General features: G+C 40.1%; 1 protein-coding gene across 1 annotated transcript in view; it reads left to right on the top strand.

Annotated features, from left to right (window-relative positions):
• Nucleotides 1-21,128, top strand: part of LOC128891349 (B-cell receptor CD22) — a 446,690-nt gene that overhangs the window by 315,906 nt on the left and 109,656 nt on the right. The window contains exon 7 of the mRNA XM_054150781.1: nt 16,007-16,129. Within this exon, the coding sequence (XP_054006756.1) occupies nt 16,007-16,129 (123 nt within the window). The remainder of the gene's footprint in view (nt 1-16,006; nt 16,130-21,128) is intronic.

A 21,128-nucleotide genomic window follows, 5' to 3' on the forward strand; every position in this document is an offset into this window, starting at 1 on the left:
GTTAGCTCCTCGGCGACTCTTTCGCGCTGCCGTTTCGGGTCGTCGCTTGTTTACAAGAACGTCGGCGTACCGACGAAGTGTCGACCAATTTAACGGGGAATAACCGTAGTTGTGTTCACGCGGACGTCGTTCGGTCCGTGTCGCGTCGTTTAAAGGTTTTCCCAACGATGAAAGTGTTGCGTGGGGCCGACGCGAAAGCTTAATCCATTGCGACTGGTGAGTAACAGTTGTTAACGTGAGACCTTTGACCGTGTGGTGGTCTTTGGATACTACGATTGTACTGTTTGTTACCAAACGAATTACTCGGGGCTCTTTGGGGAGGGAAATATTAGTGTTGCAGGCTTTCTCTGGATTTTTTACGACGGCGTTTCGGGTGCTTTTCCAGCTTATTTCCAGTGATATACGAAATTGGTGTTTTGGTTCAATATTTACGATTATATACCTTTATTACTCTTCATATTAAGGAAGTAGTATTTATTATTGTCGTAGCTGGGTATGGTATGGCTCACGTTGTAAGGGTAGTGATTTGAATATAAATTTGAAGATAGTTATCTCATACAGATATCAATTATTATAGTATATTGCTTTGTTGAGATAAATTTTATGATAGTTTCCTGTATGTTTTAAAAGGATGAATGGCTATAGAGACATTTGAAAATGACGTTATTTTTAGTTTATTTTACTAATAAGCAGCTAAGTTTATTTTAAAATTAAATAAAATAATTATTTACCACATTTCTCAAAGTTGATTTCGTTTTAATCACAAATAAGGTGTATTATATCTACGACAAGAAAATTATATTAAGTAGAACAGAATTTTAATCACGATGAACTTGTTGCATAGACAATTGAAATGGTTTTAAAATGGTCTTCAGACGTATTTGATCTGTTGTCAAATTTTAAGTGTACACTCAAAATTACAATAAACTTGATTTCTCCAGATGTAAAATGCTATTTGACTCCTGAAGCTTACCTTCAGCTCAGCTTCACTTCTCAACCCCCTCAATTTATATCAATCCGTAAATCCGTCAACCGTGTCAATGGTCAGGTTTTCACCGAGCTATATTTATTTTGCAACTCTTCCAACTTCCCCGAGGCAAATATGAAACAAGTTTAATCTTCTGATTGTTTGCTCTACTGCCGCGATTGTCCAAGCAAAGACGGACGAGCGTTGCCTCGATCGCGGTTAGTTTGTTTGGCGGACCGAACGGAAGCAAACATCAGAAACACCGCGAATACCTCGGTTCCGACTATGTCAGCGCTAACGCGCCCCGGAAATCCAGAATATGCGCCCGCGCTTTCCCTCGTCTACCAACGGGAGCTAAAAAATTCCCCAACAATTCAAAACTGTTGCGGTGAACGCCACAGGGTGTAAACCTTCCCTTCCGGTGTAAAAGCGCGAAACGTCGCGCCCTGTAAAGTCGCGGCGAGCTGTCTCCGCTCGCACCAACGTTCTCGCTTCATCCGATTTGTTGTAGAACGGAATTCCCCCAAAACGTGGCCAAAATGCGTTGTCATCCCCCGCAGACTTTGTTCAGCCGTTTGTGGGGGCAAAAAATAAACAGAACGTGACCTTGTATTTCATTAAATAACGAAAGTCGAACCGTAGTTGCTTTGAAGTTTCGTCGAACGTTTTAGTTGGGATTTTACTTAGGAATTGTATATCATAATTGATTTAAGTGGTGATAGATCATAGTTGTAGCTTCTAAGAAGAAGGCAAAGTCTGTTAGAATAGGTTATTTCGTATGTTATGAGACTTATTTGAAAAATATATTCACATGCTTCATGTTTTCAAATCAATTTTCCATTATAAATATGCACACGAATAAACTACACATGTGTATGTATTTACAATTACAAATTTATTTGGAAACACGAAACATTTATTTAAATTAGACAAAATTTTTCAATAAATATAAAGGGTACGAATACTTATTGGATTGACTGCATTTTGAAACGTATGAAGACACTAACAGGTGTCTGTTAAACCAGGTAGATGGTGGAAATCTGAAGCCATCTTGAGTCATGAAGTAAAACTCGAGAAGTCCCCTCTAAACGTTTCGGAAGACTGCCGGTGAACGTTTTGAATATTTGGCGAATTCTTGAGAAGCTTAAAAATCTTGAATGCTTTAAAAGGTTGAATGTCTTGAATACCTTGAATATCATGGATGTCTTAAACGTTTTGAAATTGTGGAACATGTTAGTAAAGTTGTAAACAAAAGCCGCGAAGCCTTGGAAAGAAAATATGTTTTCTTTTATTCATAGCAATGACTACTTGTACATTTTCTAACGTCTATGAAACGTCACTGATACAATAAAGAGTTACTAATTTTAAATTACAATTAAGGAAACATATTCACACAGAAACCAGGGCATAATATAGTTCTAAAAAACCTGAAGCAATATTTGTTACTTTAAATAAAATATTTTATTTTCTCATTTAAACGTCAATTACATTAAATTCTGAAAACAACCCCAGACCATAATTGATCCAGACGTCAAAACAAATGCACCAGTAAATTATACCTGACTTAAACACGTACTCAATCCCCTAAAAGATCCCAAAAGATATTCCACATCCTCATTAAGCCGCGCACGTTTAAAAAAATTGTCTCCCGGTTAATTCACCGCCACCGTTCCAGCGTCAAAGTACAAACTAATTGATGGTCGCCGAAAGACAATATCGCCAACCTCTGCCACCGTTTCGATTAAGCTCCCCACCCCCCCCCCCCCTCCCAGAAACGGCCGGTTATTTATCCTCGGACACCGCGAAGCGTTTCTTCCGCTTCAGGTAGCCGCGGGGCAGAGCTTGATATATGTATACCGCTTCGTTTCGATCGGTTTCTTTCCCCGCGTATTTCGTTGTATCTTCGCGTTAATATCGGCTCCGCCATTTCCCCTGCCATCTCTTTTTTTTTTTCCTCTCCGGCCAATACCGAGCCATCGCGTCATTTCTCGGTTTTTCTCGCTGTTCCAGCTGCCAGGGCAACCCCTGCACGATCAGTCGTGTCATCCAAGCCAGCGCCTGCGTAATTTTCGACGCCAGAAAAGCTAGCGTACGCGCGAAACGAACATCCCGTCCGACACTTCGTTAAAGCAACCCGCTGACGACTTCGTTTCCATCCCTTCCCTCCCTTCCACTCGTTCGCCACCCTTCTTTCTTCTGGTTCGCCCCGAAATTGAAACGACGCGTCCTCGCTTCGGGCTCGCTCCTCGTCGGCGGCTGAAAACCCGCCTTGACGTGCTTCCTCAATTATTTTGGTGGGCCCATCAATTGGAAACGGGGTGGAAAATTTTAATACATCTGGGTGTAGACTTCTTCCTCTTGTTGGATCGTTAAGTAAACTTGGGATGGCCAATCTGTTGGAGTTATTGTGTAATATTACTGAATGAATGAAACAACATATCGACACAAAATGCGAAAAATGACTGAATTTAGATGAAACTTGGTATACAGGGGTTTTAGAGGTCGTTGATTCCAAATCTGAACTCGAACTTTAGATATTCAAAATGGCGGATACAGGGATCCCTTCACATCAACCCTCGCCAATGCAACTTTGCACACACCCAGAAGACACTTGAAGACTATTCCTCACAAAGTTTCACCGAAATCGGTTGAAAACTCTCATAATTATGAACATTTAAAACAGTGTTCCGCTAATTTTGTCCAGTAGTTTATACGAATAGATCGCAAACATCACACACTGCACAAAAGTCTCTATAGCAGAACTACAGCCTATCCCAGTTATCAGAGTCATCCCGTATAAACGTACAATGTTAATAGACGAACGGATGAATTTTTCATAGCTCCACCCCGAAATCATCCTAATATTCTTCCTCGGCATCAATTTGTCATGGTGCCTTCCAAACTCCTGCCTCGTACCGCGGTGAGTTAACATAACTGCATCAGTTTCATCGTTACGAGCACAAAAGAGACTCGCATGGAGAAACTTTGTTGGGAACATTTTGTTTCGGTCTCCCCCCAAGTTCGAGGATCCCCTATCCCGTTCGATTCTGGTTCCTTACTTTACGACGAGACTGGGTGCTGTTTCCATAAGGAGTCCGGTTTCCATTCACCAGCTCGTAACGTCGATTTGACAGTGGATACCTTTTATATCGATCGACCATTTGGATCGGCAACTCACGGACGCGATTACTCCTGAAGAGGGGGATGAAAAATTCGCGTACAACTTCATAAATATTTGAGGGGTTTACGTAAACGTACAATTAGGTGTCCTCTGGGAATGATGGAAGACGTGATATGGTTCTATGTGCCTCATGGGCCACCATGGTGCAAATCTATGTGGTCACATATTTTTATTTAGATTACGATGATGCGAACGTTCAAAGAAATTTTTCATAATATTCTCAAAAACTTGTTTCCTACGAATATAATTTTTATAGTAGATGCATGTAAGTACATACTGTGGGCATAAAAGCTAATAGAAAGGATTTCCAGGAGTTTTGACTTCTTATTCATTAAAATAAAAAGTGTTTACCTTTGAACCTGTGTACAATTATTCGTACATCACTGTACGATCATCGAAGAGGAACCTTTCTTGTGTTTAGTATATCGTACTATTACTATAGGCTGTCGTGAAATTGAACTCGATAAACATTTCATCCAGAATTATCGAGAGAACAAATTACTCATTTATTAATTAGTAAGCTAGAGCATCGATATGTATCAATATGTATCGATTCCCAGGTGCATTAGTATCTAACTAGTATCGCAATTTATAATCGCTGGTATCGATAAAACGTTATCGTTATCATTTATCGTGGTGTTATTACAATTCAAACATGAAATATTCAGATAGCATACGTGTGACCTGTGGCATGTGTTGTTTATGAAGTATATGTGTGACATCTGATCTTTGCGTAACATGTGTCGCAAGTGTGATTCTTGTGTGCTAAAAGTTTAGTTTGTGACACCTATGATTTATGAACGACATGTATACGTGACATCTATGCGAAGAATGTGGGATGTGTGTGAAACGTGTGAGGGTAGCTTCGATATCCAGCTTAACATCCCACGGTCACTGCTCTGAAGATTTGCGTCGCGACGAAGGGGAGGAAGGGATGAAAAATTCTCATAGAGCTTCATAAATATTTCAAGGATTCGCATAAACGTGCAATTAGGCTGAATTAGGGGTCCCCCGAGGGTGATATCGCTTTTCATCCGGGCATCCGGTTCCTTTTCCGGGATTAATCGTTTTTCGATAGTCTTATATCCGCGCTCGTCCACCGAACGAACTCGAGCTTTTTGCGAAACTATCCTCCTTTCTTTGCGCGTCCCTCCTCCTATGAATTATACAACGCATAGCCGCTGGCGGCTAGGGTCCCTCCGTTTCCCCGCGAATCGCGCCACTGGATTCGCTCGACGACGTGCCAGTTAATTATCTCGACGTTTCGAGACGCTATTTATTGCCTCGAACGGAAAGTTCTTGCGTCTCTGCAAGGTGGCACTTCGATCAGGAACGTGGAACCTCAGCCCATCTGAGACAGGAGAGCGAGGCTGTCTCATATACAATATTTTATCAGTTATGTGTCATTTCTAAGTTATACGTTATCGAAGAATGCTTCTTTTGGATAATTAAACGGGTTGGTGTCGATAGTTTAGTCGTGAGAATTATATTTTTTAAAGTTAATTTTTGAGGTTAGAAAAACATGGTTGGATCTCGAATCAATAAATTGTCACTCCGCATACACTTCTTATCGAATCGTAAATATTAATTGAAGCGAAAAGAAATTACAATGTCTATTAGAAACGAAAATATAACTATGGAAGAATATATGAGCATATTAAAGAAATAAGTTTTATATATATTACACGTGGCACACACAAGAAGAACAAAAAAAGGAAGGAACAGAAAGTATTTTATATTCTTTCAATAATTGGCAGCCTAGAAAAATTGTTGTCAAAGTTACGGTACGTTTTCCACGAAAGCACACTAGTGTACGCAATTACCTGAATAATCGGCTTCCTAATGGGAATCCCCTTAATCGGGGTGCGTTCGAGTAACATAGTTATACGCAAAACTACGCGGCGAAGTTATGGCGGCGAGCAGCGCCGGCAACAGCCGGCGTTCAACCTTTCGGAATGTCTAGCCAATGGCGTACGTCGTAACCCCCTGAAACCGAAAGTAACTTGGAAATTTATGAAATAGCGCCACGCTTCCAGCGTTCTCATCGAAGCCGCCATAATATTGCGGCGCCCCGATTCTAGCTTAGTTGCGGCGCACGCCTCGATAACACGGTTCTGGCCTGATGAACGCTACATTCAGCTGTATAACTTGGCTATTGAGGTCGTTTAATGAAAATTGTTACGGTACCGCCGAATCTCCGCGGTGAATGCAGATGCGCTCGCCTACGGGAATGTATACACGCTTATTATCGAGTGTCTGGCACGGGCTCGGTGAAAATAGAGGGCGGAGGGAGGGGCACGTGCGCGTACAATCGCGCCCGCGGCTATGTTTTCATTCAACTTGGAATTACAATTTATGCCGGGTGAGTTGGAAAACCAAATTAAAAACGAGACACCCTTGATTGTATGCTACTTCAGCGAGGACAGTTTGGATCTAATGGGAGCTATGCAGTGGAAGGGATATTAAAAAAGAGATTTATCTTGAAGTGTGATTATAGTCAGGATACAGTTAGTGATAAATTAAGAACAAGGTTTATTTGGATATTAGTAGCAGACATACTAAGAAATGTGTACTTAAAAGACATGATCAATAAGTGAGAAAATTAGATATTAATTATTACAGAAAGTACTATTCCAGACTTGAAAATCTTAGTGAAATAACTTTGACACGTCTGTATTACTAAGTTATGAGTGCATGATATTCATAGAAATCACTTACAAGACGTCTCGATCAATAAATCTCAATGTCTGCTAACAGCATTGTCTGACTAGGCACTTGCTCGTACTACTAAATTTAATAGACCACTAAACGGACGGTAAGGAGCCCATCTATATGTCGGCTATAACACTCATCACTCATGTTATCACAGAACCCATTGTTCAATATTCGGGTCCGAACATTGATAGTTGGCAACTACTTGGCACTGACTTTCCAGATAGACCTTGCAGATAGTGCTTGACTTTTCATTGTAATTGTGCAGATATCTATTAAAATTAACAAGTTGATTTAAGCTCGTTTAAACTGGGTCAAATTAACATTTGATAAGATAAAGTTTATACCAATCAAAACCAAAAATATTAAATAGCAAACCAGAATTAGCAGTGAGTAGTGTAGGTCGGTAGATGGTCAGACATGAGCACAACGTGTCTTTGTATAATTTCTGATTGTTCCTGTATACTTACTATAAAATATTGCCATGCATTGTTGACGTTTACAAGGCTACAAATGTACTTTGAAAATTATTTCACCTTGCAAAGTTCATTTTGGTGGCCTCTCTGTAGCACGAAGTAGTAGTAAGCAGTTACTGGTCGGATAGACCAATATCGAATTAGAGGTTGTTTGACACCACGAACGATGAGTAGCATAGCCGTCCCGTAGACAGGCTCCTATACCATCGCTTTAGTGGTCCATTAAATTTAGTAGTATGCTTAAGTGTCTAGTCAGACAATGGTGTCAGCACATCTTGAAAGTTATTGACCAATACTTCCTGCACGTGATTTGTAACGATTGCATCTACGTCAAACTTTTTAGTCTTAAATTCTGGTGTATCCAAGTCGAAACTGCACAGAACTGAGTATTCTTTATGTAGAATCAAATCCTGCATATATGCATTGCTTGTTACATTCACAATTAATATCAAGAAAAGTGTAAATAAACAGCAACAAGCACACCTTATTGTTGGCTACATTTTTCACCCCTTAATTGAACTTCAACTTCATCTTAATTCATTCCCATCTGCGATGTAATCACAACCATACTTCAAGACATAACGCAAACGTAATAAGAAGTAAATCTCTTTCTTGATGTTTCCTCGTTGTCAAAGCTACCGTTAGATGCAATCTCTTCTCAATGAAATTGCATAGAAGCAACAATGTCTCAAAGGCAGCTTTAGTCGCGAAAATCACATAATCCGAGGGAAATCTCCTTGTTCCTCAGACTATATTAAAGGACAAACTTTCTAACAAGTAATTACGTATCCATGGAAATATCTGTGAAAGGATATCAGAGGTGTTCGAAGTTGGAACAAGTTTCAAAGGGACTATAAGATTGAATTTTGTAATTGTTCGAATTTTCCCAGTCGAACTTTCTGTGTTCCAATATAGATATTTCTTTTCTTTTCTTAAGTAGAATAAAAGAAGCTTTAAACGTAGAAGTGAATCGCGAAATGGTCACCAGAGGCGAGGTTATCTCTTTGGAAATCGTGCGAACGTTTGAAGTGATCCGGCGTACCCCGTGGATTTCGGTCTTGCCGCACACTTGAGCAAGATTAATAGCAGCTTTATGAAGCTTACTTGATACTTGGTAATTAGGTAGAAACAGGAGACTGCTTAGCCAGGTAGCAAGGCTGCCACGGTTCCCTGGTTAATACCTTGGAGGATAACTACAAACTTAAGACCGAGAAACTCCATGAACTTTCGATTACAATTTACTACTTGCTCGAAGTCACTTGCGTTTGCAGGATCGGTGATTCGAATTCCCTGTGTACCGTCCGTGTGCTTCCTGTTTTATCGTTACCGCGTCGATTTCATCTTACCATCGTGCACGTTACGCCCCGAACATTGTGATGGGTGTTAAAAAGTATGGCGATACGATTTTACGGTGGTACGAGCTATCGTCTGCTTTTCTAAGAGTGATAAAAAAAAAAGATGAAAATCTAGAAAAATTGTTGGGAATGTTCCGAGAAACGTTAGTCTGAATTTATGGGAGGGAGTTGGATTTGAGAAGTTAAGCAAGAAATAAATATTAACCGTGGATTTATGCGAACTCAGCTCAACTTTACACGAGTGTGTACTTTATGGAAACTGTGCTGTAGTTTTACGGAATTTCCTTTTTTTTATTACTCATTAATTTTTTGGAATATTTTATGGTTCAATAAAAGAATAAATTCTACACGAATTTACCTTGCATTATCATTGACATATGAGAACAACGAGTTCGCACAGATCACGTGAAAAGTACACTAAATATATGTAGAAGGTTAGCGTGGTTTAAAAGAAGCGTTTCTTTAAAGTATTCCTTCTCAGTCGATAGTTTTATTAAATATAACAATAAACTACGGAATTTAAGAAAATGAGGAAGGCAAGAAGAAACGAAGAAAAATTGTTTTACCAATTTTCTATTTTCTAATAGTCCATCTTGTACAATCATTTATAAAAAGAAATTCGTTCATCCACTAGATTGAAATACCACGCCTCTATCCGAAACACACGTTGTCAAACCGTTCCGTTATCAAAGAATCGTTTAATACGCGCCTCACGATTTTTCCCGAACGAACGAACGAACGAACGAACGAACTAGTTTTTTACGAGAGTTTTCCACCGTGACGCCTACCGCCCGTTTTCGCATCTCTTTTTCACGGTGAACTCGCAAACCAAATATTTGCGCACAGTCATTGTTTCGTTAATAGTGCAGCCATGCAGCTGCGTGACGATGGTCGCTTAATGATTTACAATGGACACAACACACGCTGTGTGTTTTCCTCCTGCGTACATGCAATCTCGTTTTTTCACGTTTTCATGTCACGATATGGCATGGTTGAATTGGACTCATTACGTTCTTTTGATTTATGCTAGAAAAAGGTGGAAGAACCCAATCAAGCCTGTGTGTTTTACGTTTCAATGTGTAGGGCTTAGAATCTTCAGATCTAGGAAACAGAATAATCTAATTCAAATTCCAAACATGAAATAAATTGTGAATAAAATTACAGGATGAATAGAAATATGTGTTTTAAACTATTACGCTAGAAGCGATAGGATTTCTAAGGACATTTCTAAGAACACAGGCTTAGGATCGTCACCAAAAATAAAATGAATGGTCTACTATGACGTGGACAAAATAATTACAATGAACTAATGAAAAATATCGATTACACCCACTTGTCAAAATAATTACGTTAACTTTTACATGTAAAACATAATGGTTAATATTGAGGCAAATATTATATTACTTCCATGATTTTTATTATAATTGCTGGCTGATCTGCTATATTAATTACGAATGCAAATTCATCTTGAATCAGGCACCACTTCCGGGTCTACCTGACTGTGGTAAAGAACCAACAGACTTTGTCCCAGACTGTTGGATGTGTACACCGATGGGCTACAAGACGATCAAAGCGCCCGCGCCTGTCCCGTTTCGCAAGTATCATGTTCCAAGTCTCAAGGCACTCAGCTTCCCTGCATATTGAGACTAACTGTTGACCTTGACTAATGAAGTTAAGACCACAGACCACCAGTTTGCGGCCCACGCGAGTCCTACGTCAACCCCTAGAGGAAGAGCAAAACTGGCGCATCCTCTTCCATCCATCTCCTTCCTATTCTTTTAATTACTTTTCTGATAGTGTTCTCGTTATTAACATGTCACACATTTTAGAACCATTTACTTTTAGCCACATCTTTTTCCTCGTGAATATTTTATGATGTTAATATCGAAGACACACTTGATATTTTTCTCCATTCTCTACAACTTCCCTGGTCTCCATTTCTGGTTACTTATTTTTCTGATTCCAAAACAGATCGTTCACACTCGTAAAAATATATTCTCGACTACTATTTCGAAAATGATCAAAAATTTCCCAATACAAACTTCACAAGATGTACCTGAAAATTCATGTATTAACATTATTCACTATTACGATGGGAGTCTAGTCCAGCCAAGGCTTCTTCCAATGAATATCAATTTAAGGTATAATTTATTTTTGTTCTTGAAACTTTTTTTTTTACATATTAAAGTACGTTCAAAGAAGAAAATTTGACATTAAAGATTTAATTTGAATATATACATACATAGAGATAGTAGTGGTGTTTCTTCCCATGAGTCAGGCCAACTACAACCGCCGGATATCATAAAAGTCAACGTTTGCCATTAACAGAAGTGATGAATAAAAGAAAAGCAGCCTTATATTCCAAATTCCGGTCTACTGCGCACTCAACTCGATGTTTCGTGAGACAGAGGCCACCATCTCGCTCAGCCCCCAAAAATTCGTGAACCGTAACAACGATCATACGTGATTCGTTTCGAGTTCCCTTTTTCCCCTGTCAGTTTTTTTTATCCAAAAATTCCGGACCAAAGGGAATCCCTTTGACCGCGAAACGGTCCCGGGCAATAGCTATCTCGCGATACAAATTACAGACGTCTGCAAAGCCGCGGTCGAATTCGTGGATTCGTTCTTCTACGTCGCGCGGATCCCTCGCGGAGAGCAACCCTGCAAAACCCCTCTTTCCCTCGAGGATGTGTAGGTTTGCTTAACGGCCCGTACAAGGTTTACGAGCGTTCCAGCGGCAACGTTAGGAAAAATTTCTTTGAAGGAGCTCCGTCCCTTTCCAGGGCATCGAAGAGCGCGCGTCCACGCTTTAAGCAAAAATCTGCCGTCGTTCCGTCTTACGTTAATTCACGACCGGCGTGAAGGGAATTATATAGGAAGAGGGAAATAGAGCAAGAATTTCGCGTCGAACGAGTCCCAGACGTACGATTTATCGGGCACCGAACAAACGGGAGCGAATACGCGAGGCAACGACGACCAATGGGCGTTCCTGTACACCAGGGACTCTCAATGGGGGATGAACGGACCCCCCCAGGGCCACTACATTTCTTGGGGGACAGGGGTATAAGAGTTAAAGAAATGTAATATAATTACTAAATATTGTAGTAATCTATGAAGAACGTGGACTATCTAACTATAGTAATTTAAATGGGGCTTGGATTATTCATTATATATATATAATATATAATAAAAAATTTACTTGGAAACATGAAAGGTACGAATACTTATGGGATTGACTATATATCAAAACACTTTATATATAAAGTAAATTTTTTATTATAATTGTGCTAAGTTATAACATGTGTGAAGTCTATTTATGTACAATACATACTTATAATGAATCATTTATTTGGAAACATTAAATCTGTCATTCAATTTAGACAAATTTTTTCAATAGACATAGAGAGTACCAATACTAATGAGATCGATTATAAATGTTGCATGGTATTAAAGGGCGTGATGAATGATTTTCTTCTTGTCTACCTTGCTTTTTCACAGATACATACACGAAGTGGACTACCTAACTTTAGCTCCTTAACAAGCTATGAAATCAACTTACGCAGATATAAAATATATTAATATAAAAATTGCGTGGCGTTTAAGAGGAGCGTATGACGAATGATCCTCCTTTTCTCTACCTGGTATTGTAACAAAGACATAAATATAACCCATAGTTCCTCTACCATACACCCCCCTTTTGTATGAATCCAGTGTCCTAGATCGTAATCAACCATTTAACCTTCTCTGATCACCTGTAATGGTTTCACAAACCCCAGAAAAAATGAGAGTCGGACTCTCTTTGAACTCTGTCCAGCCTCCATCCATGCAAACGGTTTCCCACCACCCCTGAGTGAGATCCGCGTGATTACATTTCCGTGTACTTTGCTTCCGCGAAGCATCAAGCTTCTCGAAACGTGTCAGCTATCGAGCCTCCCCTGTCAGAGAGCGGTAGAAGGCTGAGAACCGCTGTTGTGTACACGTGTCCGTGTTTTACAAGGCTCGACACGCGTGCACGTAGCGTCTGTGTGCCCGTCCGTGCGCGTCGGTTGCCGTCTGAAACAGACAGGCTGGTAGTTTGCGGAGGCGCTTTAAAGTTCTCATTAAGCGATCGAGGTCTGTGGGACACTTCTGTGTCTCATTGTTTGCTTTGTTTGGTGTTTACGCGACTGCGCTGGGACTACAGCGGCGTCGGCGTCGGGCGACGGGGTTGGCGTCGAGTAAGAGCCACGAGAGGCACCGTAGCGACTGCCTGGCGGAAAGAGGGACGGAGAGGAACGAAAGGAGCGATGCCGGGCGAAAAGAGGACGGGAGGTAGCTTTCATTAAGCTTGCATTGTCTCGGCACCGCACTATTATAGCCGAGTGAATAACTTGGAGCCATCCGGTGGTCGGAGCGAGGAAAAGCCTCTCGCTCCTTTTTTCACCCTCCAACCACCCCCGTCCGTTCCCACCACTCGCGTTTCCGCTTTCTGCGGGAGTTCCTCTTCTCGTCCGGCCCAATTCGTCCACATTTCTCTTCCTTCGTTCCTCGACCATCCCTACCTTTCGCGGGGCACCAATTTATTTCGTGACCTCGACATACCGCGACTCCACCCCCACCGCTGCTCGTCAGAAGTATTAACTGAGTTTCGGTGGCCCGCTCGCTTCAGGAGCGAATTTTTTCCCCGGCTAGAAGACCGGTGAGGTGTCCCCACCAGTTGGTATTTTCTTTGGACTTTGTTTGAGAAGTAGGGAAATTGTGATTTATGGGTCTGTGATTACGGAATAAGTGAGTCATCGGGTGAAAAATATGTTTATTTATATCGGTTCTTAATTGGGAAGACGTATTTTGACTAACCTTCATTTTATATTTTAATTAGAGCTTTATTTCTTTGGTATTCCTATTTTTAATTTTGGTATTCTTATTTTAATATATACAGTCAGTCCCATAAGAATTCGTACCTCCTGTATTTGTTGAAGTCGTTTGTCTAAATTAAATAATAGATTTGATGTTTCCAAATAAATTTTTCGTTATAGATACATACAAGCGTAAAGTTTATTCAAGTGTGTATTTATTAAAGAACATTTATTTGGAAACATCAAACCTATTATTTAAATTAGACAAATTTCAAAAGACAGAGGATACGAATACTTATGGGATTGACTTCCAGTTAAACTTCCAGATTAATATTCCTAATTTCATAAATAACTGCAATCGATACTATCTAGTACGTCTACCTAATAATAACTCTGTCGTACACGAAGACACGCCATTTTATCAGCCCCCCATCTTCCTCCACGAACCCGTCATTGTAGCGCTTGCTGGTAGGCTCCAGGTCGGCGCCAGTGGTTTCGAATCCTCCGAAACTTTTTAACGACAGCCACTGCGATCGTAAAATCTTCCCTCTCTCCTCTCCGTTTTCGTTAATTACTCTCGAGCCCTAAAACCGCTCGTTCGTCGAGTACCATCGACATAGTCCAGAAATCCCGTTGCGCACACGTCGACGATTCGGATACGTGCAGGTTTCTGTTACTTGGCTCGAGGTAGGTCGTTAATGACGCGGAAGGAACGTTTTGGGGGATGCACGAGGGTGTCGCGATGGTGGCTCGTTCGTCAGAGGTTCCGTTTGGCCGATTAGTAGGTTTGATGTCCGCCGTGCTCGTTTCCTCCCAGCTCGTTTCGGTTATTACAGAGCGCCGCCGTTTTCGCCTTTGTTTTGGCTTTTTACAAGCGCGATTTAAAGTCTCGAACCTCGCCATTGTTGTCGCGGATGGGTAATTGGGGTCGAGCGAAACGAGTTTTGGGACGATATAATGGGCCAACGACGTGGACACTGTTTACACGTCAGGGAAGCGTTTAGACGTTGACGAACGTGACGTTTTGGGGAATGGGGGACTATCTATCATGGGAGTAATGAAGTTTCGGGGGTTGTTCGTTGATTGTTTTATTTAAGTAATATCCAGAGACAGGGATGATAGATTTTGGTCTTTTTAGACAAATTGTGTGGTTTGGGAGAATGGACTAATTATTTCCTGATGTGATTTCAAAGTAATGTTTGAGGAGATCTACTGGTTTTAATAGATTTTAATAGATAGTTGTAATTGTTGTTGGATAGGGGGAAATATAATAGAAAGACTGATATATCTAGAAGAGTGCCGAGGCAGAAGTTACTAACCGAAATATACAATACAAAAAACATTATTAATATACTTCTAATAACGAAAGTAAAGAGAGTATAGAAGAATAAAAATAAAAAGCAAACATTGGTAATATCGAAATATAAAACTAAACAATTACAAAAATGTTAACATAATAAAACGTTAGATATGTCATTATTCTCTTCAGTTTAAACGGGGAAGACACAGCATCACAAACTTATCAAGTATTATAATGATGATACACAGTAGGATAACGCGAGCGCATAGTACAGAGAACAGGATTGACCTGGCTGAATTTGCTTCTGGGGCTGGCAAAGTGTGCAGGACGGTGATCAATAACAGGAACTGATGGTAAACTAATGAAACGGTCGTGATTGTTATTCTCGGGCTAATTTGAAAGCTTCGGCCGTTATAGCCTAAACTAAACTTGTTTCTATGGAGAGCACATTTCAAATCCTGCTTCCAAAGCCGATGTTCTGGACCAGGTAGCATGGAAATTTCACAACCCTACATTATAATGCAATTTGGGCTAAGTCACTAATCCCTGGTCTAGGAATGTAGAATCAGAGCACGATTCCAGATAATCCAGTTCCACGCGCGTTGATAAAGAATTTCATAACATCGAACGTGTGTTAACATTTGCAAGGACTAAGAATTCAATTTCGACGAATTGAGAATACACTTTAAAAAATCTACACAGGTTTCAGTATTTAAATAGAGAATATATCCTAAATTTGTGTTATTATAAACTAAAAACAAAATTGTTTCAGATAATTTCATTTTCCTTAAGTGTATCAATACTTGATCCTACTTCTAGTAATACCAGCTCCAATTTTTGGTGTATACCACAGTGTATCATATTTTGACTTGCTTCTTCATGTCATAAAAATGGAAAACATATACGTACAACTTATACTAAGAATTAATTAATATAGTTATTATTATTATTATTATTATTATTATTATTATTATTATTATTATTATTATTATTGTACATGTTAAATATTCAGCTGTAGGAATCTCGCGAGGGCTAACAGAGTTTACCTGTTTCCTTTTTTTTTCTTCTTTTTTTTTTATATAAAATACCGATGTCGTTCTTATCCTTCGTCGGATCGATGGAATCGACACAGCTATCGATACCGTTGGCGCTGACAGTAATTGCTTAATCCCTGTTTCAGATACTCCAGCGTTCGCGATAACGCGTTTACCTGGTTTTGGAATTCCGATCGTCGAGGGGATGTCCGTCAGCCTGAAATGCGAGGTGGAGAGCAATCCGGCCAGCACGCCGATCTGGCAACGGGGTAAGTGACAACAATGACGGCGGATTCGACGTTTCGTTGCACGTGTAACCTGTCCTGGAAAATATTTCGCAACATCGCTCCGTTGCGATGTAACGCGGTCTAATTCCGAGCGAATGAATCGTGAAATATTCCAAACGCGTTTATAACTTCACATGACCTTGCGAGTTACATTATTTACCCTTGATATTACAATAACTAACGCATGAACAGACACATGACAAAGAGATTATATCTCTTCAAAACGATCAAATAGTGGGCAAACGGAAAAATGGACATTAACTATACGCGTTCATTTTTACTAGAGTAAAGAAAGAAATAAAAGACAGCAGGAAAGCATTATCACGAAATTGTCCGAGTTTCCTCCCTGTTAGTTTTATCAGAAAATTAAACCCTCGTTTTGATTTCTGAAACAGAGAAATGAAGGAAATCAAGCACCATGAACGCACTTCCAACGGACGTTCTTAATGTTTTTTTTCTCCTCCCCCCTCTCGGTTATCTCTCAGCCCCGCTTAATATTAATTTCCGCTCTATTAGTCTCGTTCTCCCTTCCAGCTTCCTAGTCATCAGCAAACAAAGCTATAAATCGCATAATCATATAACCCTATACTGCAGCAGATAGAGGAGGACTAGCGCGAAAGTAGTGGCTCCGGAACAATAAATAATCCGCCCTCCTCTCAGCCAGCCCTCTCATCGAAGATAAGTATACGCAGCAGATATTATCTTCCGCCAGGAGAACGCCTCTATCTTCTCCTTTCCCCTCTGTACACAGGGTGTCCCGTAACTCGTTGTACAAGCGAGTAGGGGATGATTTTGCGTGAAGAATTGAATCGAAAGTGTAGAATACAATTTTTCCATATGACACTTTATTATCGTAAAAAATAAGTTTGAAAATTTGTCGACTACTCGTGTACTTGATTATTGTACTTAATTATTGAAGAATGTTCCTTTTATAATTCGAACAAAATTTAATTTTTCGACAAGATGGAGCACCACCACACTATAGTAGAGAAGTAAGATGTCATTTAAATGAAACGGCGTTCGATGCAATTTAACGATGAGGGCACAGTTATGTTTCCAACAACGTGGACATTACTTCCAACGGTTCATAAATCAGACGAATTCTGGAGATCTGTTCATCGGCTCATCGACAACGTCTGCGAACGAGAATGGAGGTGATCTACAATGAAATCCGTCGAGCTGAAGCTGATCCAAGTGCACGGATACTCGAAAACTTTCAAACTTATTTTTTTTCGAAAATAAAGCGTTATATGAAAAAAATTTTATTGTACATTTTCGATTCAATTCTCACGTAGAATCATCCCCTACTCGCTTGTACCGCCAGTTACGCGACACCCTGTATATATCTATCTCCCTACTTTCTAATCCGGTGTTGCGAATGCTTCGTCAAGATTAAAATTCTACGCTACCGTTCCCTTCTTCCTTTCCCCTCCCCTTTCCACCCTTCTCTCACTCGTTTTTTTTTTTTATTTTCTATCTTTTCATCAGAATCAATGGAACTCCGCAGAGATTTCGCTTTCCAAGCGTTTCGCCGACTTATTCTCGATAATTGGAAATCTCCTTGTACCAACGCAAACGTCGTTGGTTCGCTCGAATTCGTTCGTCGCATTTTTCCCCTCCACCCAACGGCTGCTCCGTCCCCCTTTACCGGCAATCGATATCTCGAAGTTGAAGTGGTCGGTACAGCGACGCGCCTCCCTTCCGGAGGAAACGAACTTTCCGATTAAAAGGGAGAAGAGAGACGACGAAGGAGAAACTTCGTTGACGATACATTATATTCGTGTTTCGGCGGGCTCCGGTGCTCGAGGGGGTATTCTACCCTGAATGGATCAAAAGTAGGCCATTATTGCGTTCTCCTTCGGTTCGGAGATGCAGAAAGATATTTTATTGTATCGTTAGCACTCCACTTCAAGAATTTTTATGAATGTATTAATTTCGTGGCGTCGTTTGTCAAAATTGAAAGTGTTCGTAGAAAGCTACAAAATATGCCCATTAGTACGAGTAATTAGCAACTTCGAGGCAGTGTTCTAGTCCTCCTACAGTGTGGTGTCTATAATAACAACGAAATTACGAAGTATTCAAACTCCCTTTTTTCAATAATTAAATGAAACATTGAAAAAATTCATGTACCATCACCAAAACTATCCTAATCGCTACAAAGAGTATCAACTTGACAGATCCTCTGCATTTCTCCTGAAAAATTCCGAAGCATTGCTCGTTTCTCGTCTCGGAAAAGTAAATCCCCTTAAGTGAATAATTTGTTTGACCATCGGCTTCAAAGGAGAAATCGATCCTGATAATGTCACGCGGCGATTTAATGAAACTGTAAATGGAAAAGTTTGAGGGTCCCAGTAACGTTCCCTAAAATTCTATTTCAATTCGCCGGGGAGAACGGGAACAAAGAATTATCGCCGGACGACTGGATTCATTAGCAGTCTCTTGTTCTTTGTCAAGCTCGCCGCCGGCAGACTGTCTTACGGCTTGATAAATATTTAAAGCCTTCCTATAATTTCCCCTTTACTCGTTCCGGACACCCCCTCCCCCTGCTCTGTCTACCCTGCGTCTTTGAGCTTCTTGGGGAATCCTTGAATTCCAATCCACTTCTCCAGTACAGCGTTTCATCGCAATGAGACGTTAGCGAAAGCCAAAGTATTACCGCGCGATTATGTAAAAATGTACAATGTTACAATGTGATGCATCATTATTTGCAAAAGTAAAGGGTTTTTTCAAAGGGCGGCTTTAGAAATCATTTTTTATTAAACCAAAATGGTGTGAAATACATCTGATTTTGTTTAGTGCGAATGAAAGTATTAGGCGTGGAAATTAATTCTCTGCCTTCGTATTCAATTATTCATAATTCTAGTTTAAACAGAAATATTTACTCCTTCATTTTGTTATACTAAAATACCAATCTTTGTGGTAATGAATCACTCGGATTGACCGAGTATGGTTTTTCTGTATAAATATTTAGATGGAAAGTTCACCTTATAAATGCACAGAATTATTTTCGACACTTTATAGTTTGTTTCAAATTGAATGAGTCCGCCATACGAACGTATTTTATTAAGAAGAAGACAAAATTCTAAAGGCCCCTTTGGAGAACTCTTCGTATGACCACCTGTGCTTCGAGGATTCCATCACACAGGATAGGTACCTTTTACCTGTAAAAGATCAAACTTCGTTACAATTTCTGCTTATCCACTCTATTAATGCGTCCAAAATTTCCTTCAGTTCATGGAATATACGATTTATCGACGCTTTGAAGATCATTACCTCATCATTAACCGCTACCATTTATTAGACCCGACCCACTTTAAAGGTATTAATATTTCTACTCTCTGGTTCGGTTGAATTCATTGGTAAACCTTATTTAGGAAATTCCACTTTGAGCTGGGTATAAGGCAACCAGGCTTTCATTATCCGGTTCAAATAGTTCAAATAGTCGAGCAGTCAATGAAACTTCAGTTCAGCTAAGAATCAAAGGGAATCAATTTACACATTCGAACGGAAAAGTACACTGTAATTTTCGAATTTCTATTTCTCGAGTAACTGAGTCGTTGATTATTGCGTACTTTACCGAGGAGGACTGGGAATTATGGTTGAAAGCATTATAATACTACTTTCAGAGGCTAAGAATATTTAAAGATTCTTAATATTCGCGCTTCTGTGATGAATTTTAAATCTACAAAAATACAATCAAAGAAAATAATATTGCAGGCACGATGAAATGAAACGAAAATATATGGCAACAATTGAAATGTGTAAAAGAAGTAATCTACATAAGTATACACATACTTAATCAGTGTGTGGTCGAATAAAGTAGTGCCTGATATTCAGGCACTAGTCAGTAAGGCGCAGAATGTTCAATAAATTTTAATACACTGATAATCGCAGGTATCTTGTTCAGAGTTAAGTTCTTGGAGCGTAGGCGATAACCTTCCGTGCAATACCGAAACGCGCAGTTCTCATAAATCAGGTTAAGTACTTGTCAGTGAGCTGTCGTTCGATCCCGATCGCATCGCAAACCCAACATTGGTCCATCGAGCTGAACGACGCTTCGAAATTCGATACAGACATTCTCGAACGACTCTAGATACAAGGAGATCAGAGACACTTCGAAGACTCACTGAGGTCATCTTCCATAAAACGTAATCGACCATCACAGAGACTTCCGTTGTCGTTGGGACAACCGACACTAAGAGCTTGCACCAGGTTGCAGGTATGAAATGGTCATGGTTTTTTCAATCATTACAATGAAACTACATTCGAGTAAAATATGAAAGAATTTTCTTCTCAGTCTTGTATGAGTAAACATTTATCTCACAGACTCGATGGCTTTAACACTAGGTGATCCAAAAATTCGCTTGGTTAATCCTAAAACCACCTGTCCGTTATATTTAAAAGGACTTATATCTAATTCGACGATAAAATAAATCTATAAATCATCAAATTTAAGACTCCAATCTGGCCCATTTCTGTAATACAAAATTGTCAATCGTAAGATACAGAAATCCCATAAATAATCCAGAAATTCACGAGGTAAATCGTTTCTACAGAAGTCCTCCCGCAGTAAAATCCAAGTAACAAAGTAAAACCCATCCATCCGTCGCGTTTAAGATTCCCTCTATCGATTTATGCAAGCAAATTTAGTCCGATTCTTCGAAACTTGCAACATGCTGCAACCCCTTAACCCAGATTCCGTTTCAGCGTTGTGCATCTCGCCACCCTCGCGCCAGTTCCACCAGATGCGTGTAGATACGTGCAGGTTACACACGTTCGGCTTTACGTAATGGCCGCACAGCGGCCCGTTACGCGTTCCGCCATGGGAATTAACGTTTGTTTTAACAGACGTACTTTTCGCCTCTGCGAGTTCTCGGCGTGGAACGTTGTTCCAGGAACGAACGGCTGGCAGATTCGTTCTCTCCAGAGTGTGATGCAAGAGGCGTGTGCTCGCGTCGTGTTAGCCCTGATTCGCTGTTGG

The sequence above is a fragment of the Hylaeus anthracinus genome, unplaced genomic scaffold (assembly GCF_026225885.1).
Source record: "Hylaeus anthracinus isolate JK02 unplaced genomic scaffold, UHH_iyHylAnth1.0_haploid 12001, whole genome shotgun sequence".
Lineage (NCBI taxonomy): Eukaryota > Metazoa > Arthropoda > Insecta > Hymenoptera > Colletidae > Hylaeus > Hylaeus anthracinus.